Consider the following 21,711-nt stretch of genomic DNA (forward strand, 5'->3'; position numbering starts at 1 on the left):
TGCTGGGCTTTTTAACCATACGAGCAGACAGAGATTTAAAGAGGAGCGGCAAATGTAAAGGAGGTGGACTGGCAGTACTTGTGAACAACAGATGGTGTAATCCAAGACATGTTACTGTGAAGTGTCATCTCTGCAGTCCAGATATTGAACTGTTGGCAGTAAGTTTTCATCCATATTATTTACCCAGAGAGTTCACCAGTGTTATTTTGGCAACAGTTTACGTTCCACCTTCCGCTGTTGCTGACACTGCATGTGATGCCATCAGCTCAGTTGTTGCTAAGCTACAGACACAAAACCGCAATGCTTTTGTGGCAATTTCTGGTGATTTTAACCATGCTTCACTCTCTGCTACACTTCCAACGTTTCAACAATTTGTCAGCTGCTCTACCAGAGAAAACAAAACATTGGATTTGTTTTATGCAAATGTCAAGGACTCATACATCTCTACAGCAAGACCTCCTCTAGGCAAATCAGATCACAATCTTGTTTTTCTCTGCTCGAAAAATAAGCCCCTTGTTCAGAGGCAACCTGTAATAAAGAGGACTGTAAGAAAATGGTCACAAGAAGCTGAAGAAGCTCTGCAAGGTTGCTTTGAGGCTACAGACTGGGACGCACTGTGCCAGCCACATGGAGAGGACATCAATGCCATGATGGAGTGCGTAACCGACTATATAAACGTCTGTGTGGATAACATAATCCCCACCAGAACTGTGAGATGCTTCCCCAATAACAAACCCTGGATCACCAGTGACCTGAAGGACCTGTTTAACAAGAAAAAAAGAGCCTTCAGAGAGGGAGACAGAGAATTATTGAGGAGTTTACAGAAGCAACTTAAAGTCAAGGTAAGAGACAGCAAGGAGGTGTACAAGAAGACGCTGGAGAGCAAGCTCCAGCAAAACAATATCAGAGATGTGTGGACAGGGATGAAGAAGATCACAGGCTTCAAGCAGAAGGATGATCAGACCGATGGAGGTCTGGACAGAGCCAATGAACTGAACACATTCTTCAATAGGTTCAGTTCAGAAACAAGCGTCGCATCCTCCTCTCCTGCTCACAGCCAAACAGACAATCCATCTTCCTTTGACCCACAGGACCCACAGCTGTCCAGTAACACCTCACATTTTTTATCTTCCACCTCAGCCCTAGACCTTTCTGCTTCTACATGTTTGCCTTCAACCATATCAGAAGATGCTGATGCTTCCTTTGCTTCCCCCTTCCACCTGTGTGTCTCAAGAAGTCAGGTGAAGAGAAAACTTGAGAGACTGAACCAGAACAAGGCTGCAGGTCCAGATCATGTCAGCCCTAGAGTCCTGAAGGGCTGTGCAGAGCAGCTCTGTGGGATTCTGCAGCACCTCTTCAACCTTAGCCTGGCCCAGAAGAAGGTTCCGGTGTTGTGGAAGACCTCCTGTCTTGTTCTGGTACCAAAGAAAACTCACCCATCAGTCCTCAATGACTATAGACCTGTTGCCCTGACATCTCACATCATGAAGGTCCTAGAGAGACTCCTGTTGGCCCACCTGAGTAAGCAAACAGTAAACCATCAGGACCCCCTTCAGTTTGCTTATCGCTGTGGAGTTGGAGTTGAAGATGCCATCATACACCTGCTTCAACAAACCCACTGTCATCTGGACAAAGCCAGTAGCACTGTGAGGATCATGTTCTTTGATTTCTCCAGTGCATTTAATACAATCCAACCTGATTTGCTTTGTCAGAAACTCCAGAAGACTCAGGTGGAGGCCTCAACAATCTCCTGGATCAAAGACTACCTGACAAACAGACCACAGTTTGTGAGACTGAAGGGTTGTGAGTAACCAGGTAGTCAGCAGCACAGGAGCACCACAGGGGACTGTACTCTCACCATTCCTTTTCACTCTGTACACCTCAGACTTCCAGTACAAGACAGACTCCTGTCATCTGCAGAAATACTCGGATGATTCTGCAGTCGTGGGGTGGATCAGAGATGGACAAGAAGCTGAGTACAGGAAGGTGGTGGACCGCTTTGTGGCATGGTGTGGAAACAATCATCTCATTTTGAATGTGACTAAAACAAAGGAGATGATTGTAGATTTTAAGAGAAACAGGAATAGGTCAAAAACTATTTCTATCATGGGAGAAGAAGTGGAGGTGGTGGAGGAGTATAAATACCTCGGTGTTCACCTGGACAACAGACTAGAGTGGAGATGCAACTGTGAAGCCATCTACAAGAAGGGACAGAGCAGACTGTACTTCTTGAGGAAGCTTAGGGCCTTTGGTGTTTGCAGCAAGATGCTGCATATCTTCTATAAGTCTGTTGTGGAAAGTGTGATCTATTCTGCCATCATCTGCTGGGGAAGCAGCATCAGAGCCAGGGACTTAAAAAAGTTCAACAAGCTGATAAAAAACGCTGGCTCTGTTCTGGGGACTCCTCTGGAACCTCTGGAGATCATTGTGGAAAGACGGATTCTTCATAAAATGAAGAACATTATGGAAAACCCTGAGCATCCTCTTCATGAGACTGTCCTACAACAACAGAGTGTCTTCAGTCAGAGGCTTCTTCAGATCTGCTGTAAGATGGAGCGCTACAGGAGATCCTTCCTGCCCACAGCCGTCAGCATCTACAACGGCTCTTTGAAGAAACCTTCATAATATGAGCTATAACAACATTTACTTTCCCTTTGGGATTAATAAAGTATTTTTGAATTGAATTTAATTGAATAAGAAGCTTTTCCCTTCACCCCATACTTGTTTTTTTCTTTTTCTAATTAATAAACCTTAACATTTACCACATTATCTGAGGCTTTTCTGGCGTTTTTTTTAAGCATTACACAGTGTCCATAATCACAAATTGTTTGGAAATGGCCCTTTAATCCTGCTCAGATTAATAGGCAGAAACAGTTTCATTACTGACCTGATTCCTCTATGACAGAGGTGCTCAAGTCCAGCGCTCCAGAGATACTATCCTGCAACATTTAGATGCATCCCTTCTCCATCTCTCCCTCATCGGCATTCACTCAATCAGCTCTGCAGAAGCCTGGTAAGGAGGCAGTCATCTGATTCAGGTGTGTCAGAGAAGGGATGCATCTAAAAGTTGCAGGATGACACCTTGTTTACACGTAGCTGTCTCCTCCAGAGCTGCAAATTGACAAAGCCCCCAACTTTATAGAGGTGCTGATATGGACGACGATCAGTTTTGCATTTAAACAGCAGCTCCTGGATGCTTCTTTCCCTCTTAAATGCTGGAAGCAGAAAGTCCACATACAGTTTTGGGTTTTGTACACTTGAGGTAAGATTTTAATCATTTTAGAAGCTTGTAAAGACCAGATCATTTTCTTTTTATCCAGAGACACAGAACACCAGCACTGATAGAGATACCACCTTAATTGTTTCCCAGGTCATGACTGTATATTATGCTAAGAGGGCTTTGAAATTCAGCCCCAACTGGAAAAAATATCTAAGTGTGGCTTAACGGGAGGATCTTTATGTATCCTTCTGAGACAGTCAGTCACGAAGGCATACTGGCACTAGCACTATATAAGACAATTAACAACCTGTTTATGTTGCACTTACTCATTCATGACTAATCTGTACTCAGCACCATTTCCCAAAGGCATCTCAATGTCTCACTTTGTGTTTTTATGACACTATAATTCAATTTTTATCTTGATTCATGTTTTTATGTCAATAAATCATACATTTGGACAACTCTTCATATTGATCAATATTGTCTATTTTTCAGGATTCTGTTGTGAATTTGTTTTTTTAATGTTGGAGTTAAAGCCACAATATTAATAAAGGAAAAAAGTGTGAACATGAAACCATCCATTTAAAATAATGTTAAAATCCCAGTTTGTTCTCTCTGTAATTTTAACACAATATGCAGAGTTCTGCTTCTAGTTGTTTGTGTGGTACTTAGATTATTTAGTAAGGACCAAACTGACAGGCTAAATGTCAGATAAATTTAACCAGAGATATTTTGTAAATAAAAGGAAGCAGAGGTGCTTTTTTGGTTTGTAAACCATTTGAGTTTTTAGGAGGATGTGCGCATCACTGTTTTATTATTTTCCTTAAACATCTTCACCTGTTAAAGTAAATGATAAAAAAGTCCGGACTAAGGTGAAGGGGTAAAAACACATCTAACTTGTCATTTGTGAATATATTTACTAAGCACAGTGCTGTAAAAAAGTGTCTGACACCTTATAAATTTCATCTGTTCTTGTCACACTTAAATGTTTTAGGTAATCAATTACATTTTAATATTAAGCAAAAAATCCAACCTGTGTAAAAAAAAGTAACTATACATCTCCTCGCTTGTTAGATGATGAAATAACTGTAATAAAACACATTTCCTCTGGTTCAGGTTCACCAGAAACACTCAGGTCTGATTACTGCCAGGGCTGTAGAACCTGTCTGACAACATGAAGCAGGCTAAAACATCTCAAAAAGATACACATCATTCAACACAGACCTAAACAAAAACAAAAACAGATGAGAAGCAAAGTGACTGACATCTATCAGTCTGGACAGGGCCATTTTTAAAGCTTTGGGACTTCAGGAAACCACAAATCGAAAAAAAACGGTCTACCAAATTTACTGCATGAGCCCATCAAGGGCTCATCTACAAGCACATAAAAGAATGTCCTTCAAAGAATGAAGAACATTATGGAGAACCCTAAGTATCCTCTTCATCAGACTGTCCTACAACAGCAGAGTGTCTTCAGTCAGAGGCTTCTTCAGATCTGCTGTAAGATCCACAGCCATCAGCATCTACAACAGCTCTTTGAAGAAACCTTCATAATATGAGCTATAACAACATTTAATTTCCCTTTGGGATTAATAAAGTATTTTTGAATTGAATTTGAATTGAATGAAGGCCTGATTCACACCGTCTCCTCTTAACAGTTGTTCTAGAGATGTGTCTGAATGAAGTATTTTGAATTGAACTGAATTGAGTGATTGCCCAAAGACTTTTGGGACAATTTCCTGTGGACTGTGGAGACAAAGTTGAACTTTCTGGAAGGTGTTTGTCCTGTTACATCTGAATGAAACTAAAAGCACCTGAACATCATGCTGACAGCCAGATGTGGTGTTGGGTGTGTGATGGTCTGGAGCTACTTTGTTGTTTCAGGACCTAGAAGGCTTTCTGTAATTGATGGAACCACGAATTCTGCTCTCCAGCAGAAACCCCTGAAGGAGAATCCTCCAGGAGTTTGTGACTCAAGTACAGGACAATGGTCCATCCAAAGCGCAGCAGCAAGTCCACTTCCATATAGCCAAAAAAACACAATAAAGGTTTCATAATGGCCTAGTCAAAGTCCGGACTTGAATCAGACTGATAGGCTGTGGCATGACCTTGAAAAGGCTGTTCATGCTTGGTAAACTCCAGTGTGGCTCAATTAATACAATCCGCAAAGAAGAGTGGGCCAATATTGGTCCACAGTAATGTAAAAGTGTCAGTGTCTTTGCTTTCCAAGACAGAGTCTGAGTCAGAGAGTTTTATAAAACTTACTCATACTAACTGCTTCTACCTTTTACACACACCAACTTTTGTCTTTCAACCATCCATCTCAAATAAAACTGCCACAAAACCGTCCCACAGAAACACGCACCTCCTTGTTTGCCTCCTCCACCATGAAGAAGATGTTGGTGCCGTCGGCCACGGTGAAGGTGAAGCGGTCTTTGAGCGAGTTGGAGCCGTCGTGGTTGTAGCTAATGCGGTTCTGGTAGACGTCATCCATAGTGAAAGTGCTGGTCTGCCGATAGTGCTGGCCGTTGCTGGTGCGCTCAATGGTCCCATGGCGAGGAGGCTGGACGATGGTGAAGACGATGTACTCCGCCTTGAGGAGGTCATATTTTTGTAAGAGAAAACAGACGTGACAGACTTGATATTTTCAGTTTTACAGCAGAAAAATGCCACTAAGATATAGAAAGTACATCAATACGTGATATGTTGAGTTACTGTCATGTAAAAAAACAGGACACCCTAGAACAGCCTGAGTGCTTTCAGAAATATTTTGATAAATGGAAAAATCAGTTTCAATTCATATAAATAAACAATAGAACCTGAAGAAAATAGCTTTTAATATGTTGTTAAAAAGGTTACAATCACACCCAGGTCTATCACATCAGGTGCACCTGATGAGAACATTATCATTCATCTAGTTTGGAGCTCCTGACCAGGAGAAAAGAGGTCCAAAGAGTCGTCTAGGGCCTTCAGGAAGAAGACTGTAGCAGCTTTTGAGTCTGGTAAGAGATTTAAAGAGGTTTCAAAAGAATAAAAAATCAGCCATAGCACCGAACGGGAAATATTCTACAGGTGGAGGACATTTAAATCCTTTGCCAATATATCCAAGTCTAGACATCCAAAAAAAAAAACAAGCCCACCCTAATAGCAGACCAAAAAATACTAAAAGAAGTCTCAAATCACCCTAAAATATCATAAGAGGACCTCAGCAGGCTCTTGCTACTAGTGATGTGAAAATGGACGCCTGTACAACCCAAAAACACTGTACAATTTATCATTTATAGGAGTTGTGCTAGGCAGAAACCAAGGCTCTGAGAAATACATTACCAGGACTTCTGTAATAAAGTTCATTGGACAAAAAAGACTAAAACTGAACATCATGGCCATCAGCACCCTAGGACATGTCTGGCATAAACCAAACACAGCATTCCAGGAAAAGAACCTCATAGCGACTGAAGCATGGAGGGGCAAGGGTCATGGTTTTGGGATGCTTTGCTGCAGCAGGACCTGTCCAGGTTACCATCATAGAATCCACCATGAATGCTACTGTGCTTCAGAGGTTTGAGGGAAATGTGAGATTATCTGTAAAAATATTAAAGCTGAACCAGAATTGGACCCTGAACCATGACAACGACCCAAAAATATACCAGTAAATCCACCAGGGACACACTGAGAACCAAGATTCAGAATCCAGAAAAAAACATTGAACCTGGATTTGGTTCCACTTTGCTCTGAATAGGGACATTTTAAATATAAAAAGGAAATAAAAACAAAGGTTTTTGTTTTTAACTAGTGGAGCTTAGACTGGTGTCAGATAATGGGAGATGACTACAGGAAGCACTCACTAAGGTTTTTTTTTTTTGCCACCTATTTGGTGGTTAGGGTGTCCTAACTTTTTCCTCAGCTAGAAACATATGTTTTAATAGCCTTGGTTTAATGAGTACTAAAAGGTAATTGTTTGGTGTTTAGCTGTCAATAAATCACTTTTCTTTCCAGATATAAATGGGAAAAAGGGTTAAACATTAATATGTGAACATATGTGAATGTTTATTAGGATGTCCAAATGTCACTACTAAGAGTAAACAAAAACAGCTTTCTTTTGTCAGTGGTTCCTTAGGGTACTATTTAAAATAAGTCAATTGGTGGCGCACTGAGACAGAAGCTGTACTAATATTGTGACATGATAATCACATATTGACGGGATTTAACAGAGTTAACTGTCTTTCTTAAAAGGGTAACAATTTTTTTAAAGAGCAATATTGTGGGGAATCTACTAAATATATTTACCTGTAGTGAAGTAAGATGCTGACTGCACATGCCTACTCCACAAAAATAAAACACATAACAGAGTGGAGGGTTTAGCACAGTATAATCCAAAACTCCCTGACCTCCACTAGCCCTGAATTTTGTGAATGGGATTATTTTTATGTATGGCATGAATAGATTTTATTGAAGGAGATTCACCGGTTAATCCCTCAGGGTTGCAGGGACACAAAAACAGCAAAATCAAATTGCTGGCAAGACATCAAATCTCTCTGTTTTGAAACATTAGATGCACAAAATTCCCGCATGACCCCTAAAAGTACAAAAAACCTTTAGCAATATTAAAAGCCAGTATTTTACCTCTGTATCTGCATCAGTGGCTTTCAGCTCAAATTCAGTGATTGTCTTCCTCACACCCTCTTGGACCCTCATGCCAGGGACCTGGAGCAGTGGCAGGGAGTCGTCCACTGGCTTTATGGTGATGTAGAAAGTCTGAGCAACCTGCAGGCAAGCAGCGGTTTATCAACGACAGCTTGGTCCAAGTCATAACATTCTGCTTCCACTGCATAATCAAGGCAAGCTTGTCACATTGTTAATGTCATATCAACATAGAAGACGTAACCCCTTGCAAAAGCCCCCAAATAGCCCTGATGATGTTAAAGGGTTCTTAAACATCATGCTATTGGACAACTGGAATGTGTTTTTAGCTGGTCTCTTCCTGAGCTGCACCATGACATTCATATCCACCTTAATAAAACTTGTCATATCTAACATACCAGATGTCACCTGTTGCTGAACGTGAAAGTGAGAAAATTAGCCCTACTAGGCTTTAATATTGTCAGGTGTTATAGTTTATAAAACTCAGGCTAATATCTGAATAAAACAAACAGACGTACAACATATAAGGAAATTAGTTCTTCTACTTGGGGGGGGGGTCTCTGTTATGGTAATACTGACTGGTAGCTGGAAGCTAGGTATTAGCTTATGTTAATGTTACTTCAGAGATATCATCCGCATGGAAAACAACAGACATCAGCGTTGGATTATGGAGGCAGTGGAGATTAGTGTGTGAGCCCACACAGCTATGAACCAGGACAATTGGGCCTTTCAGCTTTCCTACACCTGGAGCGACATCCTCCAGCGATGAGCCAGCAGCAGGGGGCGATGTTGGCCCGTCATTATATTGACAGGGAACAACACCTGATTTTGACACATCACTTGCCACCTAGTGAGCCCTCTGATGAAGAGGTCAAAACATGTCAGGTTTGTCCGAACCGAAAGACTAGATTATATTTAAACACAATGAACTTTATTGGAAGAGAAATATTAATTTAATAACCTGTAGTGTGCTATCATTTAAATTTCTAGTTCATGTAGTAACAACATCTCACTCATTTCCGTCTCTGACATATTGACATGGATGAAAGCCCAGCACCTCCAACTAAACCTCTACTAAACTGAACTGCTTGTTTTTCCAGCCAAACTGACCGTACACCAAAATACCTGCATCAAAACAGAACCAGTATCTCTGGCTCCATTAAAGGTAGCTAGAAGCTTGGGGTCATCTTTGATGACCAGCTGACCTTTCAGGATTATGTTGCCTTTTGACTTCACCAACGTTATGTTTGTCTGATGCTAAAACATATGTAAAACATTCAAGCAAGACAAAAACGGAACAACAGAATAAATCTGTGAGGGGGCAAATACTTTTCACAGAAGTTTATAGAAGTACAGAAAGCTTTGTCCCCATTTTATTGGGGTAAAATTCTCTTCTAAAAACAATGTTTCTGAAACACAAACTGTTGTTGTTTGCCCTCCAGCAATGTAACGATAAACCCCAATTATAGCAACAGTATCAGGTGTTCCCTTTCAGTCGATTCACTCAGTACAACACATGAGTATGGGATATCACGCCCTGCGTGTCCTGGCTGAAGCCACCTCTAATCACGCCTCCTAGGCAAATGATGTGATGACGACAGGAGACAGGCCCCGCCTGCACTATATACCTGTCCGTCATCATCGTCATTACTCAGTTCTTACGCTATTCACCTCGCTAAGAACACCTCTTTGAGTCAGGCTAGCTAGCTAGCTGCTGCTGGTTAGCTCTGTGTCTCTTTCTAAGGGCTACTTGGAATTAGTTCAACTGCTTTTGTTGGAGTTAGTCACTGCTGCCTGCTGGTGAGCGTGTCTGCCCGCGAAGCACTGATTTCAAGCAGTTCGGTCTGGCTTTGTGGTTCGGGATGAGCACAAAGCCAACACAAGCGAAGCAGAAGTCATCTATTCGTCCCTGTCCTCAGGGGTGCGGCTTCTCGCTTCATGAGAAGGACCAGCATGAGGCTTGTCCCGTCTGTCTCGGGATCGTTCACGCTCGCAGAGCGTTGGCGGAGCCCGAAGCATGTGTGTTCTGTCGCCAGCTTCGTCGCTCAACCCTGGAGAGGCGGGTTAAATTCCTCGAAAAGGTGCTGGGAGAGGCTGCTGTCTCACGGCGAGACCCACTGCTCTCCGAGGCGGGAAACCCAGTTTCGTCCGATTCTGACGAGGACGGCTTTTCGGTCGAAGTCCCCGCTTCCAGCTGGGCAGACCATATGGAGTATGTTGATGGGTTAGCCGATAATGCAGGTGCTCGGTCTCAGCTTCAGCTAGAACCCCTTCAGGGAGAAGAGGACGTACTCGACATCGGTTTGGATGTTCATGGTCTGTCCAATGATGAGGATGAGTCTCTGCCGAGTCAGGCTGCCGCTGCTGCGCCAGCAGACCCGGGCGACTCATATTTCTTCTCTCTTTGCCGCCGTGCAGCTGACACACTGGACGTGGAATGGCCCTCCCCACCTCCTGCAGAGAGGCCATCACGATTCGCGGGGTTTTATCTCCCCTCGGAGCCGGCCGCAGTCAAGCATCATCTACCCATGTTCCCAGACTTTATCTCTGAGTTGACGTCTTCATGGAATAAACCACTGTCCACCGGCGTCACGGTACCGGGTTATGGACAGTATCTGGACCTGGAAGGCGCCGAAAAAGCCGGACTGGTGAATCTTCCGCCTATGGAACCGTCTTTGGCAGCATATCTGGCCCCATCCCAAAATCACGGTGTGGGTGGTCCAACATCGCTTCCGTCTAAGCACTGTAGGTTCTCCGCTGCTCAATTGGAGAAAATCTACAAGGCTCAAGCGACCACCGCTCTTGACCTGAGCTCCATTACCATGCTGCAAACATACCAAGCTATGCGCTTGGCGGAACTTGGAGCCGCAACACCGCCGGAGAGCCCTGTGATGCCACTCTTGAATGAGGTGAGAATCACAGCTGACTACATCCTCTGTGTATCTCGCTGTGCAGCGCTGTCACTGGGCAGAGGGATGGCATCGACGGTGGTTGCCCAAAGGCACCTGTGGCTGACGCTCTCTGACATCCCGGATAGAGATAGAGCCGTCTACCTGGATGAACCGCTGGTAGCTGACGGGCTGTTTGAACAATCTCTTGACGCCATACAGGCGAAATTCGAGCAGAGGAAAAAGCAGACCGAAGCACTGCGCAGTATCATCCCCAGGCGAGATGTGAGACCCAAATCCAGCTCGGGCACTCGCAAACCAGCTGTACCGCCACCCCCAGCGGAGAGGATGACGCGACCCGTGAGCTTGAACCCTCAGACGGCACAGCCACAGAACCACGGCCAAGCTCCCCGTAAGACGGCCTGGAGCAGGGGTCCTCCTCCGGGGCTCCAGAGGGACTCGACGTCCCGAAAGAAGAAAACACAGTCCTTCTAGCTGTGGGACTTGGGACTCAGGAGTTTTGGGAGCAGGGAGACATGTTTGCCAGTTGCCGGCGGGTGCCGTCCAAAAGAGGTTTTGCTGGTGTTGTTCGGGATCCCGGTCCCAAGAGGCGCTGCGTTTCCCCCACACAGTCTCCCAAGCACAATTTCCCAACAAATGTATGTGCACTAAAAGCCCCCAGTTTGGGTGCGTTGAATGTGTTTCTGAGCACTGCAGTAGTTCCAAATGTTTGTATGGATGCTCCAAATGTTTCAATAAAGACAGTTTTTTCTATGAAAAAAAGTCTAAATCAAAGGGCTGCAGGCGACAGCCAAATGAGGCTGCACCTCTCTCGCACGTCGGGAGAGGGCAGCACCGTTCCACCAACAGTGACGCTGGCCAGTCGCCTGGCTGCACGTCTCCATATGTGGCGCGCATGCGCACTCCATCCTTGGGTGGAGAGGACCGTTGCTATGGGTTACCATTTACAGTTTCGCCGGAGACCACCCCACTTTGTTGGCGTGGTAAACACGGCAGTAATGGCCCAAGCAGCAGAGGTTCTGAGAGAGGAGATAAATACACTGTTGGCAAAAGGAGCTATCCGTGCGGTTCCCGAGTCGGACATGAACAGAGGTTGGTACAGCCGTTATTTTGTTGTTCCGAAAAAAGGGGGCGGGCTTCGTCCAACCCTGGACTTGAGAGTTCTGAACAAATACCTCCAAACATACAAGTTCAAAATGTGAACACTCAAGCAGCTTCTTAGTGCTATCAGCCCGGGCGATTGGTTCGCCACGATCGACCTGACAGACGCTTACTTTCACGTAGCGATACACCCGGACCACAGACAGTTTCTGAGATTCGCCTTTGAGGGCAAGGCGTACGAGTACCTCGTACTGCCTTTCGGTCTGTCTCTAGCGCCTCGCACATTTACAAAATGTGTAGAGGCAGCACTAGCACCTCTCAGAGAGACAGGGGTCCGCATTTTAACTTATCTGGACGACTGGGCTTTAATAGCCAGTTCCAGAGAACAGGCGACAGTGCAGCTGTCTCGGGTTCTGTCGCACATTCAAGCCCTAGGATTTTTGGTAAACTCTCAGAAAGGCTCGCTGATCCCAAGTCAACAATTTTCATTTCTCGGTCTGGAAATATGCTCCCTTACAAGCAGGGCACGTCTTTCCGACCACAGAGTGGCCGCGTTTCACCGCTGCCTCGCTCAGTTTCAGTTGGGACACAAACTGCGTTTCCAGACCATCTTACAACTGATGGGTATGATGGCATCTATGATTGCAGTAGTACCACTCGGTCTACTGAAGATGCGCCCATTCCAGCGGTGGACCCGCTCTCACCGGTTGTGTGCATGGCGTCACCGCAGCAGAAAGCTAACGATAACCACTGCCTGTATGTCGGCTCTCAGCCCCTGGCGGGAACCAGGACTGTTGTGCCGAGGTTCGCCAATAGGGAGAGTAACCTTTCGCAAGGTGGTATCCACGGATGCCTCCCTGTGGGGGCGGGGCTCGTTGTGCGATGGCATGGCCGTGAAGGGGGTTTGGACACCAGTACAATCCAAACTCCACATAAACTACCTGGAGCTCTTAGCGGTTCTGCTGGCTCTGCAACATTTCTGCCAGGTTCTGTTAAACCAACATGTTCTGGTCAGGACAGACAACACCACTGTGATTTCATACATAAACAGACAGGGAGGGACTCGTTCACTTCCTCTCCTGAAACTATCTCACACCCTTTTGCAGTGGTGCAGCATGCATTTTCTGTCTATCAGAGCTACTCACGTCCCGGGATGTCTGAATCTGGGTGCAGATTTGCTCTCCAGAGGTGGACCTCGGGTGAGAGAGTGGAGGCTTCACCCTTCCGTGGTGGCACAAATATGGTGTCTGTTTGGGACAGCAGCAGTAGATCTTTTTGCCACCAGAGCCAACACCCACTGTCCTCTGTTCTTTTCCATAACAGATCAGGATGCCCCACTGGGAGTGGATGCCCTGGCCCATCCATGGCCCAATGTACTCCTGTATGCATTCCCCCCAGTGGAAATGATACTACCTGTACTAGAGAGGGTGCGCAAACAGGGTCTGTCCCTAATTTTGGTAGCACCCCGTTGGCCTGCAAAGTCATGGTATTCCGAGATAATCAGCCTGCTGGCAGCAGAGCCGTGGCAGCTCCCCGTTTGCCGGGATCTCCTCACTCAGGCAGGGGGGGAGATATTTCATCCACACCCAGAGATGTGGAAGCTGCATGCTTACCTGCTGAGAAGTCCAGCTTGTTAGCCAAAGGCCTCCCCCCTGATGTGGTGGCAACAATCCAGAATGCAAGAGCATCCTCCACTAGAGGCTTATACGCTTATAAATGGAGAGCTTTTAAGCAGTGGTGTGAGGACAAGCACATTGTTCCATTTCAGTGCTCAATGGTGGAAGTTTTAACGTTTTTGCAGGATCTGTTGAATAAAGGTCTTTCCTTTTCCACAATTAAGGTCTACTTGGCTGCCATTTCTGCCTGCCATATTGGTTTTAATGGAGTCACACCAGGTGCTCATCCTCTGGCTGTACGCTTCTTAAAGGGGGTTCGTAGACTCAGACCTGTGATTAAACCCAGCTTTCCTTCCTGGGATCTCACATTGGTACTAGAAGCTCTTTGTGACCCTCCATTTGAACCTTTGGAGTCAGTAGATGTGAAGTTCCTTTCATATAAGCTTGCTCTGCTTCTTGCTCTGACAACTGCAAAGCGAGTTGGAGACCTCCATGCTTTGTCTGTAAATCCTACCTGCATACACTTTTCACCTGATGGTTCCAAGGTCACCTTGCGACCCAATGCAGCTTATCTTCCTAAGCTTATACCTTCGGACTACAGCTCCATGACTATGGAGCTTTCTAGTTTTTGTCCACCTCCTTTTGCATCTGAGGAACAAAGGAGGTTACACTTCCTGTGCCCTTTACGTGCACTGCGTAGTTACATTGACCGTACTCAATCTGTGAGGTTATGTGATCAATTGTTTGTGTGTATTGCTAACCCAGAAAGGGGGAAAGCTCTGTCCAGACAAAGACTCTCTCACTGGATTGTGGAGGCTATTTCTCTAGCTTACAGCAACAGGGGTCTCCCAATGCCACGTGGTGTGAGAGCTCACTCCACCAGGGGCATAGCGACCTCCTGGGCCCTATTTAGAGGGGTGCCCATGAGTGACATTTGTGCTACAGCCAGCTGGTCTTCGCCGCACACATTTGTAAAGTTTTATCGTTTGGATGTGACAAACCCTTCTGTGGCTCACTCTGTTCTTTCTACTGGGTCTGAGGTGCTGCACTAGTATGCAGTGTATGATCCAGGTTTGATGGCTGCTCTGTGGGGCGTTTATATATGTCCCATACTCATGTGTTGTACTTCGTTACTCTCCTTCAGGGAACAGTAGTTATATGCATATCTTTACGTTTTAACAGGAAACTCTCAAACTGACAGAGTTAGCTTAAAAGCACTGAACCACTACAATGGCCACAGAGCTCTTAACACACTGTTACCAGTCAGACGTAAAGGGCAAATGACCTTTTTCACATGTTTACTTTACTCTTAGTGATTCTCATTACTTTGACTTAGCGAGGCAAATTTCTGCATGAGGCAAATTAAGACAGTGAAGCTGATTTATAGCCCCTGAACAGCTCTGGCGTCGGGTAAATCCGATACAGATCAAGCAAACAACTTGGACTGGACGACTGCTGTGTTTAACACAGAAGAACATTCTGTCTGGCAGGACATTGTGATGGTCTTACTGGTTGCTGGTGTTTCCAGTATACAATAATTGGTAGTGATTTGATATAGAGTGTAAAAATACTACGAGTGTAACAGTACAGTTTGGTACGTACTCAGGTTTAAAAGTCACGGTTAGGTACTTTTTCGGTACTTAATGTTTTACAAATTTTTTTTTTACTTGGGTCACTAATAAATAATATTTTTCAATTTGTGGATCTGATTTAGTATTATTATGGTCTAAAACCTAAAAAAGTGGAAAGTTTAGAACTGACTGGAGATTTGGTTGAAATTTTATTAATGACTAAAGTAGTATAAGCAGGCATAGCCAATACCTCGACACAACAATATAAACAGCCAGTGTTAATATTTAGAAAGTTTTAAATCAGACTGTGCCCATATTTGAGAATAAAACGTGTTTAAATTACTTTGTTTGTTCTGATATTTCCCCATCTCACTGTCCCAGCTGTACCTGAACGCAGCATACGCAGAGTTCTGTCTGATTGGAGGCTACAGGCAGCTGAATTTTACTGGTACAAGGCATAGCCTCATAATGTATCCGTTCTTAAAGGCAGGGCACAGGCTGATCGTGTCGCTGGACATTTCTTCTGCTTTTAAGATTTGTAGCTCGCCTGTGGCTGAAGAAAATTGGGAGCCGAATGCCCAGCCAAAGCGCAATTCATTCGGACCGGGATGAGGCCCACCCAGCAGGTCGGTCTATGGACTAAAGTTTTCAGTGCTGTGCTGCACCTGAAGGGTAAACCCACTAGCGATAACCTTTAGGGTCTGCCCCGATACTCACAGAATCAGGGGTACAGAACATAACCAACGGTTGTGCAGCAGGACCATGATCCAAAGCCCTCCAGCAACTCTACATCTGAATGGGTCAAAATGAAAAAAAAACACCCTGAAGGTTCTAGAGTGGGTTAATAAAAGCCCAGACCAGAATCTGACTGAGGTACTGAAAAACTCTACAATGTGGCTGAATGAAAATAATTCTACAATCCTCAAGAGTGATGTGAATGACTCATAGACCAGTTATCAGAAAAGCTCGACAGCAGCAGTTACTTTCAAGGGTGGCACAACTAGTTATTAGGTTTTAGGAGGTAATTAGTTTTTCACACAGGGCCAAGTTGGTTTGAACAACTTTTTTTCTTCAACCCCCCTCATTTACCTCGTTTGTCCCATCGGACACAGTAAAGGAGAACTGGTCGGCGTGTTTTTCTTCTTCACTGGTGTGGACGTACTGGATGCTGCGTGACGTCAGATCAGCCTGAGTGAAGGAACTGATTCTGGTACCTGGAGACAGCAGAGGTATTAAAAAGTTGTCAGAAATTATTTCTTTTAATTCATGCTAATGTTTTTGTTTCAGTTATATTTTTATGGCTTGGTTGTGGGTGGCAAAGCACATTTTACATCACAAAGAGTATATTATCCTTTTATTATTATTATAAGACGACAGAAGTTGTTGTCTTTGGACCGGAGTCTTTGAAAAAGAAACTGTTTAGTCAATCACTTAACCTGGATGGCATTAAATTGACCTCCGGTAATAAAGTAAAAAACCCTGGTGTTGCTTTTGACCAGGACATGTCATTTAAATACCATATTAAACAGGTTTCTAGGATTTACTTCTTTCACCTCCAGAACATTTCCAAAATTAGAAATATCCTGTCCAGGAGTGATACTGAAAAACTAGTCCATGCATTTGTTACTTCAAGGCTGGACTATTGTAATTCTTTACTATCAGGATGTCCACAAAATGCAGTTAAAAGCCGTCAGCTAATCCAAAATGCTGCAGCAAGAGTTCTGATGAAAATTAAAAAGAGAGATCATATTTCTCCTATTTTAGCTTCCCTTCATTGGCTCCCTGTTAAATCCAGAATAGAATTTAAAATTCTCCTCCTCACATATAAAGCCCTTAATGATCTAGCTCCATCATACATCAGAGATCTGATTGGTCCATATGTTCCTAACAGAGCACTTCGTTCTTAGACTGCAGGTTTACTGGTGGTTCCTAGAGTCTCTAGAAGTAGAATGGGAGGCAGATCCTTTAGTTATCAGGCTCCTCTCCTGTGGAACCAGCTCCCAGTTTTAGTCCGTGAGGCAGACACCCTGTCTACTTTTAAGGCTAGGCTTAAAACTTTCCTTTTTGATAAAGCTTATAGTTAGAGTGGATTAGGTTATCTTGAGATTTCTCTGTAGTTATGCTGCTATAGGCTTAGGCAGCTGGAGGACATAATGACCACTTTCACTCTCTTCGCTACATTCTCACACTACTCTCCATACTACTCTCTTTGCATTATTTGCTGTTATTTGAGCTTCTAACTTTATGTTCTCTCTCTTTTCTCTTCCTAGAAGCTACACCTGGCCTGACTCTGTGTCTACCTGTGAAACCTTTCTGGAGAGGGGCATCGTCCAAGCTTCTGCTGGCAACAACTTAATGCTCAGCCTCTACCGATGATCCACATAGCCCTGTCTTTTAGTGTTTAACCCTTTCTCTCTCCTAGACATGGCGATTGACTGAGCTTTTAATGTGGATAACTCTATGTGCTTTCTTTCAGACTCTAACCTTGAAAACTGGCTCAGAGTTTATCTGTTCTTTCTTTCTAGGTGAAACGACTAAAGGAGCTACATCCATTAACATTTACTTTTCCTTCCCATAGAAAGTACTCCTGGATCAGTGCTTCTTTGTTCTCTTTGTGTCTCTGCTCTGTTCTCTCAAACCCCCAGTCGGTCGTGGCAGATGGCCGCTCACACTGAGCCTGGTTCTGGTTCTGCTGGAGGTTTCTTCCTGTTAAAAGGGAGTTTTTCCTCTCCACTGTCGCTACATGCATGCTCAGTATGAGGGATTGCTGCAAAGTCAACGCCAGTGACTGTCCACTGTCTCTACATGCTCATCCAGGAGGACTGAATGTTGCAAGTTGCTGACTGGATGTAATCCGCTGGGTTTCCTTAGATAGAAAAACTTTTTATCCAATTTGAATAAATAACTGAATCTGACTGAACTGTTCAATGGTTACGATTAATTGGAATGTATGTACCTGACTTGTGAAGTGCCTTGAGACAACATGTGTTGTGAATTGGCGCTATATAAATAAACTGAATTGGATTGAATTATTATGTTGTGATGGACACATCAAACTTCCCAGCCTCCTTGAGCAGTTTTACTCTAGTGGGTGTTAGAGGTTGCTCCAACTGACTGTTGAGCCTTGGACTCAAGAGGAGCAGGGAGTTATTAAACAGTGGGCCAGATTTTTCTCTTTGCAAAGATCCCAAGGACCTTATAGAGTCTGAATGTTCTGCCAACACATGTATTATGCATCTGAAAAAGGCTTAAAACCCAGTTTCTGTAGGAATGTTGGGTCCTAGGGTTGCTTGTTCTGTAGAACCAGAGCAAGCACTGTGTCTCCATTCAAGCCGAGCTCGTTTCCAGACTGGACCCCACCAAGGCTGCCCCTCATCACAGATCCAGGATCCAGAGACATAGTCTGGTTTGTGAACCTCAGGGTCTGATCTTTGTTTTTTGCAGAGAATGTGATTCTGCTCTCTGGCCATTACCTCCATGCACTGGATGTGTTCAAAGCAGAGAGTGAAGCAGCCGGGATTAAGGGTCAGCACCTCTACGTGGGAGGCCGTGAATCTACTTATTTCTAAGACAGTGACAATGTTTTTCACTAAATCCAACAGTAATTCCAGAGTTAAACCATGTGTTTTTCCCTCAGGAGAAATTCTGCAGATTGTGTCTGAATATTTATACCTGGGGTGGGTAACTGACTTAAATTTGTTGTGTAAATCACACACAAAAAGGGACTGTAATTTGATTAAATTTACCCTGAGTAATTTCAGACACATTCGTCATCAGATGTCCATACAGGCAGCAAAACTGTACATACATTGTATGATTATGTCCCATATCACTTACTGTTTACCCATTTGGTCTCAAGCTAATATTACAACTCTAAAACTTCTGCATTCACTAACGAACTATATGAAACCAGATCATAACTGTCCAGTACTACAAAAATACAGTTTACTTAGTTGGGAAAGCAAGGTCAAATATTCAAACCAACATTATGCCTTGTCTATAAAATTTTTCATGGTTCATCATCCTTCACCAGGCTGTTAAAATCCAAACATCTAATCACCACAGAACCAGAGGCCCAGCGAGGGAAGTTTGTTTTACTCCCTTTAGAAAAATGTGTTTGGCCAAACTGCTGTTTCTGTTCGAGCTGCTAATAAATGGATCATGACCATCGGAAATCTGAGTAAATACAACGTATTTATGATATGCTAAAGAAATGACTTATTGATAATCAGTTATAAGTTAACTTATAATTAGACCCATGTGGCTGCACCCTGCTGTCATCTTGTCTTGTGTATGTGTTTATTGTCTTTTTGATAGTTAGTCTGCTACTAATGTACATTTTAGCTTATAGTACTTTTACAAAATCTTTTGTAATTGTTATATTGTGAATATAAATATGAAGTTTTACTCTTACTCTTTTTGGGTGACTTTTACCATCTGTCTAGGAACTGCAGGTGAAAAATAGCCTAGCTAAATCTGGCATATTGACAGAAATGTTATTAATATGCACTGTCCCTTAAATAAATAAATAAATACATTCTGTGACTTCATATTGATCCCTTGGTTCTTTATCCATCATATTCGTATATTTGTACTTACTCCTCTGCAGCCTGGCTCCTGGTTTTCTCCCATCTCAGTGGATGTGGGGTGTGTGCAGGTGTGTTAAGGTGTTTTATTTGTATTATTCTGTTGGACGAAGTTCAAGTTTGGTGAAAATGTTGACTTCTGATGGCTTCGTGTCCCTTTTGTGATGCATCCACAGAAAAATAAAATAAAATAAAATCTAATCTATCTATCTATCTATCTATCTATCTATCTATCTATCTATCTATCTATCTATCTATCTATCTATCTATCTATCTATCTATCTATCTATCTATCTATCTATCTATCTATCTATCTATCTATCTATCTATCTATCTATCTATCTATCTATCTATCTATCTATCTATCTATCTATCTATCTATCTATCTATCTATCTATCTATCTATCTATCTATCTATCTATCTATCTATCTATCTGTCTGTCTGAAGTGACACCATATAATTGTTTGCCTTTGAACTTTGTGCAAAGATTACCTGGATGCATTAAATCAGTCTTACACGTTTAAACATGTGCTAAACTGGGACAAAAAATGGCTGGACTTAAGTTTGAAACAGAAAGATTTGAAAATGTTGGCACCTAAAGCAAATCCTACAAAATAAGTAAATATTTAAAGGAAGTCCTGGTAAAATATTTGGTTGAAGCAGATTGGAGACTTTGTTTACATACATATCAGTTTTAACCACCAGATCCATCTTCAGTTGAATAATTAGCCTTTTGAAGTCACTGGCTGCAGAAGGGGGCATTGCCAAGGAGCGTTCGGTTAACCTGACATTTCTCATACACTGAGATGTCATCCCACTGGAGCAGTCAGCTAGCTGTGCATTTCAGCATGAAAATGACAGATTCACTGAAAGGCTACTGGTAATTATCTGGAGATGCTTCGTGGCTGTGAGGTGAAGTGAAGCTCGGAGAATGAAGGGCTCATCAGCATGCTGCTGCTGCATTCAGTGATCTGAAGCTACCATTCAGCTCAAACTGCTAATCACCTCTCTGTGATCTGAGAACGCATCGAAGTTTCTGCTACTTCTTGTTCAATCAAACAACAAGTCTTTATTGTTTTCCACTTGTAATTAACAAAAACACTTAGAGCTGCAGTTTCTATCCAACTGATGCATCAACAATGCAAGCATTTCACATTTTTCGGCATGATTTCTGATTCCAGAAACCTTTCCCTTAAACCTAAAACCTCCACTTGAGAACATGAAGATAATATAGATTCAATGACGACTCTACCTTTGATCAGCACGTTCTTGAAAAAGCATTAACGAAGCGAAAACTTTTCTCCAAATAAAACATTTTTATTGTACACAGAGACCTTGGTTTGCATTTAAAATTGATCGAACCTGTTAGTTTCAGACACACTCCCATTATGTTAGACTTCCTATGTTATTAGGACATAAAAATGAAAAAAAATATCTCTCCCATCCTTGAACTGGATGAAGTCTCACACATAATAAATGTAGTTTATGGGTCAGTTTTTAAGAGAAAGACATCTGAAAGACATCTGAAAGCCAGCAGCCTGAACATTTGCTCACTTTTAAAGTAGCCTTATTGTCATAGGTGTCACATTCATTACTGATGCTACAGATAATGCAGTAATGCAACCCCTGCTGGGTACAGGTTGCGCTGCAGGGCAACATGGACGGTTAAAGTCAGTTAAAGGGCCTAAGAAACCTGGAGTAGACAGAACATCCTGTTGAAAACAGGGAAGTAGTAGCAGAGTGTTTATCTCGTTAGATGAATCAGGGGTACCACACACACACCTACCCCCCGAACCCCCAACAGTTCCAGAAGAAAATCCCAGACATGCCTCTCCCCAGATACACTGTCCAACTCTTTATGTAGGATCCCAAGGATCCAGATGGAATATGGTCCTTCAAGGGTTCTGGGTCTGGCTTGGGGTCTATTTTATTTGCCCAGAAATCCTCCAAAGAGAGGATTTCACGAGGCATCCAGTTTTTTTCTGATTGACAGCCATGCCACCAAACCCAGAGGAGCTGACTTTCATCCTGGCTGTTTCCCATTTGGCTACAAACCAATCCAGTGC

At 43.4% G+C, this 21,711-nt stretch overlaps 1 protein-coding gene across 1 annotated transcript in view; it reads right to left on the reverse strand.

Annotated features, from left to right (window-relative positions):
- Nucleotides 1-21,711, reverse strand: part of fras1 (Fraser extracellular matrix complex subunit 1) — a 379,704-nt gene that overhangs the window by 25,263 nt on the left and 332,730 nt on the right. Inside the window, exons 47-49 of the mRNA XM_047381020.1 lie at nucleotides 16,148-16,272; nucleotides 7,844-7,984; nucleotides 5,586-5,813 (exon numbers count right to left, since the gene is read on the reverse strand). Coding sequence (XP_047236976.1) covers nucleotides 5,586-5,813; nucleotides 7,844-7,984; nucleotides 16,148-16,272 — 494 coding nt within the window. The remainder of the gene's footprint in view (nucleotides 1-5,585; nucleotides 5,814-7,843; nucleotides 7,985-16,147; nucleotides 16,273-21,711) is intronic.

The sequence above is a fragment of the Girardinichthys multiradiatus genome, chromosome 12, assembly GCF_021462225.1.
Source record: "Girardinichthys multiradiatus isolate DD_20200921_A chromosome 12, DD_fGirMul_XY1, whole genome shotgun sequence".
Taxonomy (NCBI): domain Eukaryota; kingdom Metazoa; phylum Chordata; class Actinopteri; order Cyprinodontiformes; family Goodeidae; genus Girardinichthys; species Girardinichthys multiradiatus.